At 39.7% G+C, this 13,056-nt stretch overlaps 1 protein-coding gene across 1 annotated transcript in view; it reads left to right on the forward strand.

Annotated features, from left to right (window-relative positions):
* The window catches only part of npr2 (natriuretic peptide receptor 2), a gene marked incomplete at its 5' end in the record, with an annotated part of 45,989 nt that overhangs the window by 10,877 nt on the left and 22,056 nt on the right, over nucleotides 1-13,056 (forward strand). The window contains 4 exons of the mRNA XM_010797465.1: nucleotides 6,305-6,425; nucleotides 8,615-8,689; nucleotides 9,570-9,647; nucleotides 12,540-12,644. Coding sequence (XP_010795767.1) covers nucleotides 6,305-6,425; nucleotides 8,615-8,689; nucleotides 9,570-9,647; nucleotides 12,540-12,644 — 379 coding nt within the window. The remainder of the gene's footprint in view (nucleotides 1-6,304; nucleotides 6,426-8,614; nucleotides 8,690-9,569; nucleotides 9,648-12,539; nucleotides 12,645-13,056) is intronic.

Consider the following 13,056-nt stretch of genomic DNA (forward strand, 5'->3'; position numbering starts at 1 on the left):
GAGAGAGAGAGGGAGAGAGAGAGAGAGACAGAGAGAGACAGAGAGAGAGAGAGAGAGAGAGAGAGAGAGAGAGAGAGAGAGAGAGAGAGAGAGAGAGAGAGAGAGAGAGAGAGAGAGAGAGAGAGAGAGACAGAGAGAGGGAGAGAGGGAGAGAGAGAGAGACAGAGAGAGAGAGAGAGGGAGAGGTAGAGAGAGAGGTAGAGAGAGAGAGAGGGAGAGGGAGAGAGAGAGAGAGAAAGAGAGAAAACACGGGATTTAGCGGTCGTGCTATAGGTGCCAGTGTGGTATTTACACGATTGTTGATTGGGCAACGGCTCAGCAGGTGACGGCTGTAAAGCAGCGCTGAAGTATGTTCAAGCTGCCAACTGAGCTCATATAAGTGAGGCCAAAACAAGCCTCACTGCTATTCACACTTAATGAGCATTACAGTGTGTTCAATAAGTGTGTTTTCTTTGCGCCGGATTACAGCTAAACATCACCTATTTTAATACGCACTGCTGATTTCATATATAAAAACTTGTGAAGGTGGTTTTTGTGCTTCTTGCAAAGGATCACACGGCTGTTTGTGTATGTTATTAGCCTAAATAAATCCTATTAGAAGAAAGCAAAGTGGTTTGGCTCTTAGCGAGGTTCAAGTTCTAACATCGGAAAACTTTTTTTATTGCGCCTTAAAAGCCACATTTTAATTATCGAATAAATCTCCATGACAAAGTGCTTCCAATGCAAAGCACTTTTTAGCAGTTCATCCAATCTGTAGGTCTAAACATAGACAGCAACCTGTGCTCTTAAGATTTCAAACTAATCAGTTACTTGGTTAAGAAAAAGATCATGGTTTGGGATCAAAATAAGTAGACTTGTTACACACATAAATGAAGTATGTTGCGTATGTGAACGTAAGTTAGGGACATTACGTACATGGGGTCATTACAATATTTTAGGTACGTGGTAAGATATATTACTTCCTGGCTAGGTTAAGGCAAAAAAAAACGACTCAGATTAAGATAAATACACTTGTTACGCAACTTAAGTTACATACGTTCACTTAATAAGTTACGTTGGTGACGTAAGCGGAGTCTTTTATGTTAGCTAACTTACGTACATTACTTAAAATAAGTTGACTTTTGGTATCACTCAAGACACAAATAGTAGTTATTGGGTGAAGTCATGTTTTTATTCCATAACCTCCAATCTCAGCCCTATACTGACCTCCTCGATCTTTATAATAAGTCACCTGAGTAACATAGTTTGACGTTTACAGTAAGTGTTTGAACCGTTGGGAGCGATAATGCTCTGCTTGTAGCTTCAAGTAGAGAGATAATATTTTCATGAAAACTTGACTGGAATTTGCACTTATGACCTTATATCTATGGAATTCTGCTAAAGCCCTGAAAACAAAGCATCTACGCCTAGAGAAATTGACTGTCATAACATTGGGTTGTTTTGCAGTGTAGTCATTTTTTCAGGTTAGGACACAACATGGCAATAACATCTTTAAGAGAGAATTATAGACTGTGTTCTTTAGGAACAAATATATGGACTGTGTAATTACATGTATTAATAATGTTAAACGCTCTTTGCTGCTCCTGAGCTGTTAAATAATAATTGCCTGCATCTTTGCTAATTTTTTTAACTTTGTGTTCCATATTTGACTGTAAAAAAGTATTTAATTCAAATTGTTAAAATGTCCCAAGTGGCACGGTCTACATGTTTACTGCAATCCTCCTTCTGAGCCTCATTTAATTTCACAAGAAGTTAATTATGCATGCTCTAAGCAATTAAACTACTGGGAGGATTGCTAAATTATGGGTAATTTCATGGGTGGAATCTGCATGAAATGAAATAAATTAATGTTTCTATTTTTCCCTTTCCATAATTTCTTCAAAGGTGTCTTTACATAGGCGGTTTATCATGTTCATGACTAATAAACATTTTTATGTAAGAGCTGATTTGTATGTCTCTACACATCTCACACTAACAAATCGCCTCGGTAATCTGATCTGCATTTTCTAATACTGACTATTAACACAAACAAGTGTTAATCACCAGCCACTATCAATGGATTTTCATCAGAAGAATGGTGGAGGAAAGATGGAGCAGCAGCTACCTGCCTGAGGTAAATTCACTGAATCTGAATCTGATGTTATCTCAATTGATATCAATTGACAACCAGATAATTTGACACAGAGTCTGCTTTTTATTCTGAAAACATTGACATTTACTCATCTGTTTTTTTGCAGATCACAGTTCAGCAAGTACAGCATGGTTTCCTTACTAGCTAGCTAGGTTTCCTGCACTCGGCCAGTAAGTTTTGTCAAACATACTTTTATTTTCTTCAAGCTCTATTTTCTCTTAAATCAGGTTGGCACCTTCCCTCTAGCATAGACTGGTTGGTTGTAGGATGACATAACTTTCATCTTTCCTTCTCTGGTGTCAATTCCAGACTTCCCATAAATATTGTTTTTCACTTCTTTTGCTTATTCAGTTTGGGCAAAAACAAAAATTTCTTATGCCCAAATTGCCTTACTACTCAAAAAGTGCTGGAGGAATGAGTCTTTAAAACTCACAAATGAGTGAGCATTTTCGCACTTCCGGTTCCCTCTTCTCAACGTCAATTGTTGTTGTTTCGTAATAAATGATGTCAGTAAACACTTAACTTGTGGATATTGAAGCTTCAACATATCATAACAAGTTGGTTGCTTAGCTAAGTGGCGTCAAGTCAAACAGCCATGGTGCAGTTACATTACATTACATGTCATTTGTTAGACGCTTTTATCCAAAGCGACTTACATACTCAATACTGTGGACAATCACCACAGGAGCAATTTGGGGTGAAGTGTCTCAGGGACACAACAACATGCTGACTGCAGTCGGACTCAAACTTGCTATCCCCTGATTCGAAGTCCAGCACACTACCCACTGAGCCACAGCCTCCCCAGTTTGTATACAGCCGGACATTACGCCCCACCTTTAGCTTTATGGTGCTAACAAAAACTCTACCACTGACCAAAATACAAGACCAAAGACACCTTTAAAACACTCACATCCATAGGATTATTAAAAAAAAGGACATACAAACAAAACAATATAAAATCCTAGGCAGAAACACCAGCCTTTAGTGGTGGGTGCGTGAAGTCATGTGATACATATTAGTATCATGTATCAACATGAGGTTAATTCTTCAATAATCCAGAATTTGGCTGATAATTCCCATTGGCTATTTGGAAAAGAATGATCCTTAAAGTTCCTTAGTTTGCCTTTAAAACATTTCACATTGAGTTTTGGTGACTAATAGCAACACATATCTATTTCCGTCCACAGGGAAACTCTTTAATCCATTTTTGGTCCTGACCCATAGTTTTGTACTCTCTCCTTCTATATTTAGATCTAACATTGACATTCATGACCGTTTTATAAATGGAAAGTCATCCCTCACAGGCCTGAAATGTTGATTTAGAGTCCACTTCTTGCCCAAATGGCCTTGAGACTGTAATAGTAATAGTACCCCCTTGTTTTCAGCAAAAAGCCCCAAAGAACATCATTAGTAGAAGTTACAAGCGTTTCTGTGACTGCTCTGTCTGATAGTAAAAGCTAACAAATCACTTCCTGTTTTTGCAGACACCAGTGGAGCTTTGCTGATGGACATGAGGCAGCAGAGATGTATACAGCCGTCTCTAAGATCATCCGGCTGCTGAGAGGCCTCCATGTTCACTACTTGACTTATAAAAACACCACTAAAACGTTCAACACTTTGGAGTTTCTTCACTGTTCCTACTTATCCTCAATCCACTGATTCAGACGTTCTCAACCTTGGGAGTTGCAATTTATAATAATTATATATTAATATGTTATATATATGAATATTTGTATTGAAAATATATGATTATTTCTATCTATTTTGTAATTGCTGCTGCTAAAAAACTTTTTTTATAAATATTTTATACTTTTTTATAAAGATTATATACATCCCTGATAGCTGTGGTGGTGGGAATATTATATTGCACAGGGCAGAAAGAATTGAAAACCCCAAAATGTGTCTGGAGCAAATGATTGGTGTATTAACAGAAATTCGTGGCTGGTTAAATAGTTTAGGTAATAAGTTGCCCCTGTAAAATGTTGTGAATATACAATTAAATTAAAAAAATGACCTGTATATTAAATTGACTGCTTCTTTGTATTTCTTTGTGGTACATTTTATAATAAAAATCCCTTTTTTCTTAGAAACAAAAATTACATCCTGGAGCATTCTTGTACGTGTCTACACGACAGAATAAAGCAGATTACTGCACTAATACGACATTTTTGCGACTAGTTAATTTGAATACAAAACAGGTGATTTAATAAACTCACGTACACTGTCAAAACATAAAAAAGCTCTCTGATTTCTGATCCTTAGGGTTCAATATCGCCCCGCAGTCGATCTAACCTGTCAGACGGTCAGCAACCCTCGTGGTGTTGGAGTGTGTGTTGCAGTGTGAGGGGATGTTGGAGTGTGTGTTGCAGTGTGAGGGGATGTTGGAGTGTGTGTTGCAGTGTGAGACGTTGTTGAGCAGAGCTTCTCTGTTGTTTTAATGCAGGGGCTGGTCCAGCAGAGGTATTCACATGTGAGACTTCTGAAACAATAGGCCCAGTGTGAAGCCCCACACTTTGCCCCTCTGGCTGCCACAGGTCTCTAAACGAGGCTCCTTAAATAGAAAATAACCTTTTTTCTTTGGGTGATGGTGCGGTTAAATCGTGTTTCCTGCTCTCAAAACGGTCGCATATAGGCATAACCTGGAGTATTTGTAGACAGCATCAGGAGCCCTTTTAAGTTCCTGGAAAGACTAACTATGCAGTTTGAAGGAAGAGGTCCAAAAAAAAAAAAGGAGACACTTTTGGGGCCAACTTTAAGGAAAGGGTAAAACGCGGTGATATGCAAACGCAGCAATAATTTCCAGCTGCCATCTGGAAGTGTTTTACACCTTTTAGATTGGCTTGGAATGTATGGCCTCTGCAAGTGTTTCAAACTCGAAAATGAAATTCCTTCTCCCTCACACAAAAAAGAAAATTGCTATCCAGACGGTGTTAATAGTATGAGTGTTTTTCTGTAAATCATTAGGTATCCAGAGACAGCAGCTCCTTTGAGATTTGCCCCAGATGTGTTGATCCGCTCGGATGCCATTTCCTCCTTGGTGGTGCTCGTCGTGTGCCAGTCAGACTGATAATAAACACACATAAATAACAGTTTCTGTAACAGCTGACATGAAAATGACTATTTATGGTTAGGCTGTGCATACACTTGGAGGCTCTTTATCGTTGTGGAGCAGCCATGCATGTTGAAATTATTGAAATTTTAGCTAAAACAATAAGGCTTTATCATTTTCACTCGTCCAGTTACTTAAAATGTGTCAGTTTTAAGGAGCCATCATTTTTTCTTTTTGAGCTAGGAGTTATTTATTAACTAGCTTTAGTACTGAGATAAGGTCAGAACATCTGAGTGAGTTTCAAAAAGAGTGTGGGAGTAAGAAAGTGTTTTTTATCTTCATCATAGTAACCATTGTTTTTCTTACAAGAATGAGTCATCCGAGGTAGAGGAAGAAACAGAGACCCTCTCAGCATGGCATTCAATCAACATATCATTTTAAATCGCAAATAGTGAATACAAGATAAAAAGAAAACTGTGAAAAATGATAATTTGCCATTTATTGAGACTTATGGGCTGCATTTCTATTTACTTAAAGCCTCTGATTTTTACATCTGTTCATTTCATTCCAGTATTGGTGTTTAATACCGTGTAATGTTATTGCATATGTTCCAAAGAAAGAGCCCTTTGTCCACCAGGACTATTAAAAACAATAACCTCAAAAAGTAATTTTCCATTTCAAAGTTTAATAAGTAGCGCATATGGCCCAGGGAAGTTACAATCTAATCAAATGCAAACAAACAAGCCCAAACACAGAATAAGCAAACGCTGACGTGAAGAATCTGCCATCAGATCTGAGAGCGCTATCTCGGGAAATACCACCAGGAAGATGGAGAAACTGCGGCTTTTTACTCTTTGTTTAAGGTTGATTTGCAAGATTAAATCCATGTTGTTTTAAATCCCATACCTCCATAATGAAACCCTTGAGTCAAAAGACCACCTCGCCTCTCAGGGATTTGTAAGAATTTCAAAGACTTCAGTGTGCAGAAAGTTGAGATTCAAGCCTCCGAATTCACAACCCTGTGGTAAAAACATCATCTCCCAAACCCAATCCACTTTATTGTTCCTCTGTTCTTTGTGCTCGTGTCCTTGTTGATTTCACCACCTGGTTTCCTTCTCTTGCAGGAAACTGAAGCTGGAGAAAGAGCTGGCTGGAATGCTGTGGAGGATTCGGTGGGAGGACCTTCAGTTCGAGAGCCCCAATAAATACTACAAACGGGCGGGCAGTCGCCTCACCCTCTCACAGGTACTTCTCAGACATCACTGTAGGTACAGATGAATGTACCTGCACTGTCAGATACATTTATTAGAAAGTGTGCAGGTGAGGTAAACAATCGTACCAAAGCGCTCTGTGGCTTTAGATTTAAAAACACCCCCATGATCTCATATTACAACTGGCAGCTCCGATCATAATTCTGAGCTTTATATCCCCGAATACTCCGACAGTGTTGCTGGCTCGGCCTCCAGTGTGTGATTAACACGTTGTAGTTCTTCTGGCATCTTACACTGCCATGTCTGCAAGTGGGATAGACTGAACACTGTGCCACAGCTTTCATTCATACAGGACCGATTGTGCATTTCGTCCTCTTAACTATAGTTGAACGACTCCAAAAAACGATAAATCCGACGTTGGGGAGTACTAGAGAAAGGCGCGCGTTGTGAAACGGTCACAGTTTGAAACACAGGATAATGATATACATTTGAAAAAAGCCATTGGTTAAGTATAGGAAAATATATTGGTTAGGGTTGAGTTAAGTGCATTGCATGAGTTAACTTGTAAGGTAATAAAAAGGAAACGTCTGGTTTTGGATAAGACATATGGCGACCATTTTAATGTTATCCGGTGATTCAATTGTTGTTGTTAGTGTTTCATCTGATGTGGCTCAGAGAGGTACTTCTACACGACCTATACGTTCATCACTTTCATGGTTGATTGAGAAAAAAGTGGAAACAACATTGTTTTATACGTTCTGTTTTGCACGAGCAAAAGTAACTCAACGTTCACGAAACTACAAAACTACCACTTCTTTATGTTCAGGCAACAAAACTTGTGGTTAAGTTTAGGTTATTAACAAGGTTTGGTTTAAAAATCATTGCAAGTTTGCGGTAAAAGTGAGATTCATTCAACACAAAGAAAACAACATGTTGATTTCCGGCAAGTTGCCAACCCTAATCTCCTGGGGTTAATGCTGCGTTGTATGTCCAGTCCCCAAACTGCTTCCCAAACAACACTTCTCATCTTCCATCAATTTCCGTTCGCCCTTTATTGCAATTCAAATATTGCTATTTTCTCTCTCTGTGTACTATTCAGAACCACATGCAGTATATCTGTCTGATTACCACCTAAAAAATGTGAATTTAAACACTTGAGAACATTTAATCAGGGGGCCTGGGATAAAAGTCAAGTATCTGTTTGACCAATTCATCCCCCCCAACCTATTCCTTATGCCCCTTTACGTCTGGACATTACATTAACCTGATGCTCTCATCCAAAGCTACTTACGATATGTGCAATCAACCATGGAGATACCAATTTTAGAACAGTAAGAATACTGCAAGTAAATAAGCCACAGTGGGTTCCCCCCCATTCGCCTCACAATAAAAGTAAACAAGGGTCTTAATTGTCTGGTGTGAAGACGCCTATACAGTCATATTTTGGGGAGGGTGGTCTGGATTATCAGTTTGAAAAACGCTAATGTTGACGTATTCTAAGTGTTTACACACTGTGTGCTGTGCATTAAATGGTCTTTGTGTTTTTTCTTAGAAAAAGCGAAGCTTCAGCCTTGAGAGAGTCCAAGTCTCTTTGCGAGTTCACACATTCCTGAGAGCTTTCCTGGTGGTTTATTGAAGGTGGCTGGGTTTCGCGGCGGCATATCAAATGATTGTTAAAATAAGCCCCCGTCTGGCCCCGTCCCATACACATGTAATACCTCATCACGCTCTCCGAGTATCACTTTCTGTTGTCTGAGGGCTAATGCATCTCCTCGGGGTTATGTTTCGTCTCCACACGTGCAAGCACTCATGAGAAGCACATGCACACACCTTTTTCATTAGCGGTTTTCCATGCAATTCCTGGGATAATGTGCATGTGGAAAACACAAGCCTTTTCCAGACCAATGTATTTTCCAGCGTGCCATGTGTTGCCAATATTTGCATTCTATACAAAATGTGTACTTTACTGTGCTGGCGGTGTGTGTGCAGGGCGCCCACTTGATTTCTATTCACTCTGTGTGCACTGCAGACATTAGCCCTGGAGTTGGTGGTATAAAAACTGAAAGCACTTTATGTTCTTGAATTGGCAATTTCATTTATTTCGGATAAGGATATCAGCGGACAAACCCTCTCTATGAAGCAGAAAATTACCCATATTTAAATCCTCTTTTCTATAATCTTAACCTCACTAACTGACTTATCTTTTCCTTTCCACCTTCTCAGAGAGGCTCCAGCTACGGCTCCCTGATAACTGCCCATGGAAAATATCAGCTATTTGCAAAAACGGGCTATTTTAAGGTAAGGCTTAGTGAGTTCTGACATTTTCAACTCCTGCGCACTCCTTCCCCTCCCACACATGTGCACACTCGCAGAGAAAAGCCGGAGCGCTGGAAGAGAGAGAAAGACAGAGTGTGGGCGAATTTAGGTAGTTGGTTTTAATGTGAGCTGCAGAATGCGTCAATTTCTTCTTCTCTATTTTTTTTTTCTTGCTTTGTTTTCTACTCTTTCTTGCCTCGTAGTCTGGACATGGCCATCAACTTGTTGGCGCCGTTAATTGATCCGCTTAAGACGGAAGGAGGTGTGAGGCAATGAGACAAAAAGATCCTGAATAATGAGACGTCTTTGTGTATGGCTGCATGATGCTGGGTTTTTATTTAAATAGTGATGTTATGCTTCAGCTTGAACGCCTCATGGATCATTAGAGGCACTGATATGCTTCTCAAATTATGATTAAGTCTGACACCGAAACTCAAACACAGACAGCCTCGACAAAACACCGGAAAATAACTCCTGAAATAAAGTGGGTTTTTTTGTTTGGCTGTCAGAAGCCAAATGTATCTGCTTTCAAACATACGCCCATCATCTTCTCCTTACTGTTATTGGATAATATAAAAGAATCAAGCTCACATGGACTCACACATGATTTATAAAGTTGCTACGGCAGCGCTTTCCTGCAGTCTGTGTCTCTGAGATACCTCGCTTTCTTTCTTACTGATCCTCACATATCAAAGGGACATATACGATTGTGCAGCCGCAGACTAAAATAGGCCCAGAATGTACCTGAAGGCTGCAAAATGCTGCTCCTTTCTCTCAACGCTGCTTTGCATCCTCTACATTTTCACTTTCATTGTCATCTGTGTGTTGTTTTATTTTCATTGTTCTCTTTTTGTGCACACAGGGGAACCTGGTGGCCATCAAGCATGTGAACAAGAAGAGGATAGAGCTGACAAGACAAGTTTTACTGGAACTCAAACATGTAAGTGTCCATTAAATGTGCAGTTGTAGGTTTCGTTCGTATGTACAGTATCTAGCCAAAAAGCAGTGTTTCTGAAAGCATTGCCAACTGTACAACATAAAGGACTCTATCCTGGATTTGTAAACTTAACAAATGTTCAAAAAAAGAGAAACTTGCAGTGTTTTTTGAGGAGATCTTGCAATGAAGTATTTATTTATTCCTGCAAAGTATATTGAGCACTCTGTAAATCATCTGCAGTGAGTCCAAGATGCAGCGGCAAGGCTCTCTCACTGGATTCCCATTACAGTTCAATACATATCAAATTCCATCATTAGGAATTAAATCCATTGGCTCCACTGTATATTTCTGACCTTCTGAACACAAATTGGCACATTAATATGACCAATAAAAGTTCCTCTGACAGTTTCTAAGTCTTGATTTGCTTACACTTTTATTACCTAAACTATTCATAATCCATGCTGCAACCACTGTATTTTCTTTTCGAAAATATTTAAAAAAGTGAAATACTTAAGTCAAACTCTTATGTATTTTGGGGGGTAATGGTACTGTGTCTGTACTGCTCACATTTCCTCTGTTAGACTCTTTTCTTTAAAAGAAGAAGGTTCCTATCTGAGTGTTTATATTGTCCTCGGTGTTAGACTTGTGCGGCTCGGGGGTGAATTGTGATATTTCTATTTCAACAAGTTGTTTAGCAAACCATTCACATGTACATCGAACAACCATGAATTGACATCGTTGTGCTCAGTGCAGGGAAAAGACCTTCATACAGTGTTTAAACACTCCACCTGCTTTATAACAAACGCTACCGAAAAGGCCTCTAATAAAGCTGCATTTGTTTATTTCTCTGATTTGTGGCAGTAAGTGGCTCCCGGCCTATTTTTAGCATGTTCAAGCAGCACCACTACAGGATATTAAGTGTTCGACATACTTAAAGGCAGACTTCACATACATAATAAACATTTGTACGCGTTTTCTTGCATTTGTGAAACGCATTTTTCTCACATGGAGTTGTTGAACCAAGGGAAAGTAACCCTAACCCAAGTCAATTAAGGTAAATGGGGCAGCATTTAATGACAGACAACTTTATCAAAACATCAGTTTACAAACTTTGGCACAACTCGTGTTTCACTAAAACATTAACACTTAAAAAGTTCAACTTCAATAAACAGTGATCGTGCAAACTATAATGCAGATTGGCAAGCGTGAGGCTGTTTATTTTAATTCTTAAAAACTAGTTTGTGACAGTTTTTTAAAATTGTGTTTTGAAAGATGTTTTGCAGCCAACATTTCAATCAATCATCAAGACTTTTCTCAAATTTTTGGGAACATTTGTTCACTGTTGAATCGGTAAGAATCAGAAACGGGTTTATCACCAGGTAGGTTCACACGTACGAGGAATTTGACTAGGTGTCGTGGTGCATACATACAAATAAAAAGCAAAAAATGTAAAAAAAAAAAGAACACAGATAGCGAACTATATTAAGAACACTGTAATACAAATAGTAAGATAGCAATAAAATAAATCAGTAATTTACATTGAAATAGAATGCAATAAATTATAGAATTTAAAAATATGTGCAGTAAGCAATATTGTCAACATTGACATGGAGTCTATGATGTGGCATCAGAAGGTTAGGGTTAGGGTTCGAGAAACCAATGTAACACTGGGTGAGTGGTTGATAAACTTCACTTGGGTGAAGCGTTGCCCCTCTTAAGCATCAACAGCAACAACAAGCTCCATTTAGTTGGGATTTATTTTTTACGAGACAGCGATAAGGAAGCCGACAGGGGAAAATGTTAGTGGTCTGCTGATGGAAACACAGTGTGGCACTGGTAAGCCCATAACTCGGAAATTACATGGGTGCTCATGAACCAGATTTGTGGCCGTCTCTTCACTTTTTTACAGCTCTTGCTCCCTTATTTTGCGTGTGAGCTGCAGCCCGCTGGTGGAGAGCAGTCTGGGCTCCCTGGACGCCTCTGTGGCCTCTCGGTCAGTAGGCAGCACTCATGGGGTGGTAGGGGGGCTGCTGTGCTGTCTGAGCTGGCAGATTCTCAGACGCCACAAGGGCCTGATCGGCTGTCAAACCTCAGCTCATGAAAAAGCCAACCAGATGGGGGAAGAGACGGGGCTTGCCAGTGGAAACTTAACCACTTGTCTTCCAGCTCCCTTTCCTCCTCCTCCCCCCATGTGGTGGTTCGACTCCCCCTCTCCACCAGTGTTCAGCAGGGGAAATTATATAGGCCAAAGGGTAGGCTAACATCTCAGGAGCCGTGAAACAGGAGCGAATAAGTCCCTGCTTTAGGTGCGAACGCGGCTGTCACTCAGTGTGCTCAAAGAGAAGTACACTGTTGGAACTGTTGAAGACCTTTTTTGTAGTTAATGCTGGCTACTTTTAATTGCTCTTGCATATGACTGTTTTATGCTTGTTTCTCATTAAAAAGGAAAGTGTTCCCCTAATCACTTCACTGCAGAAACCTCTATTTTTGTAGAGAAACCGGTGTGATTATTTTCTATGTCGAGCAGTTGTAAACTTTCTGCTCTGCTCTGATATTCCTGCCCCGTACATCCTCTCGACACCTCAACCTTCTTTTTTTTTTCATCATCCTTCGCACACAGGCTCATTCATAAACCTCCAAGGGCAATTTATGCACATGCACATGTTTCAACAAGGGTGCCCTGAGCAGGAATGCGTCTCAACACGTCGAGAAAGAACACCGTGCCAAACGAGCCGACTGCAAATAGACTATTTTGAAGAACTGCTGGCAGCGTTATTCTTAAAAAACGTTGTATATAAATGAACCGTCAGTCTGCTGTTTCCATGGGGTTTGTGAATGTGATGTTTGGAAAGAGTTGCACTCACAGTTGCAGTGTGTTTGTGTGGTTATTTTCAGATGAGAGACGTTCAGTTCAACCATCTAACCAGGTTCATCGGAGCCTGCATCGACCCTCCCAACATCTGCATCGTCACCGAATACTGTCCCAGAGGCAGCCTGCAGGTAACACCCCCCCCCCCCCCCACTCATATACCCTTAACAGTGTCTGTACCCTATTCAGTGTTTACTAATAGTAAATATGTTCAAATTTCCCCAATTGGGTACCCAGGAAGGACGACCTGTTCCTGAGATTTTATAATTTGTTTTCTTTCTCAAAGTGTTCTCATTAATTATGTTTCTCTCTATTTTTAAGAACATTTTAAATATATTAAACATTGAAAAAGTGATGAGGACTACAGTGTTCCCAGGGTAATGATGCCCATGTCAGTGAGGCATTATGTTATTAAGTATGTATAATTTGCTGAAAGCTCTGGAACAGAAATCGGAACATTTGGTAAATTATTTTGTTGATATATAAAATGTTTTTTACTTGAGGGATTTTGCTATCTTGGTAGCAAAAAACAGTCAAAAGTCA

Source organism: Notothenia coriiceps, unplaced genomic scaffold (assembly GCF_000735185.1).
Source record: "Notothenia coriiceps isolate Sejong01 unplaced genomic scaffold, NC01 NC01_scaffold00002499, whole genome shotgun sequence".
Classification (NCBI taxonomy): domain Eukaryota; kingdom Metazoa; phylum Chordata; class Actinopteri; order Perciformes; family Nototheniidae; genus Notothenia; species Notothenia coriiceps.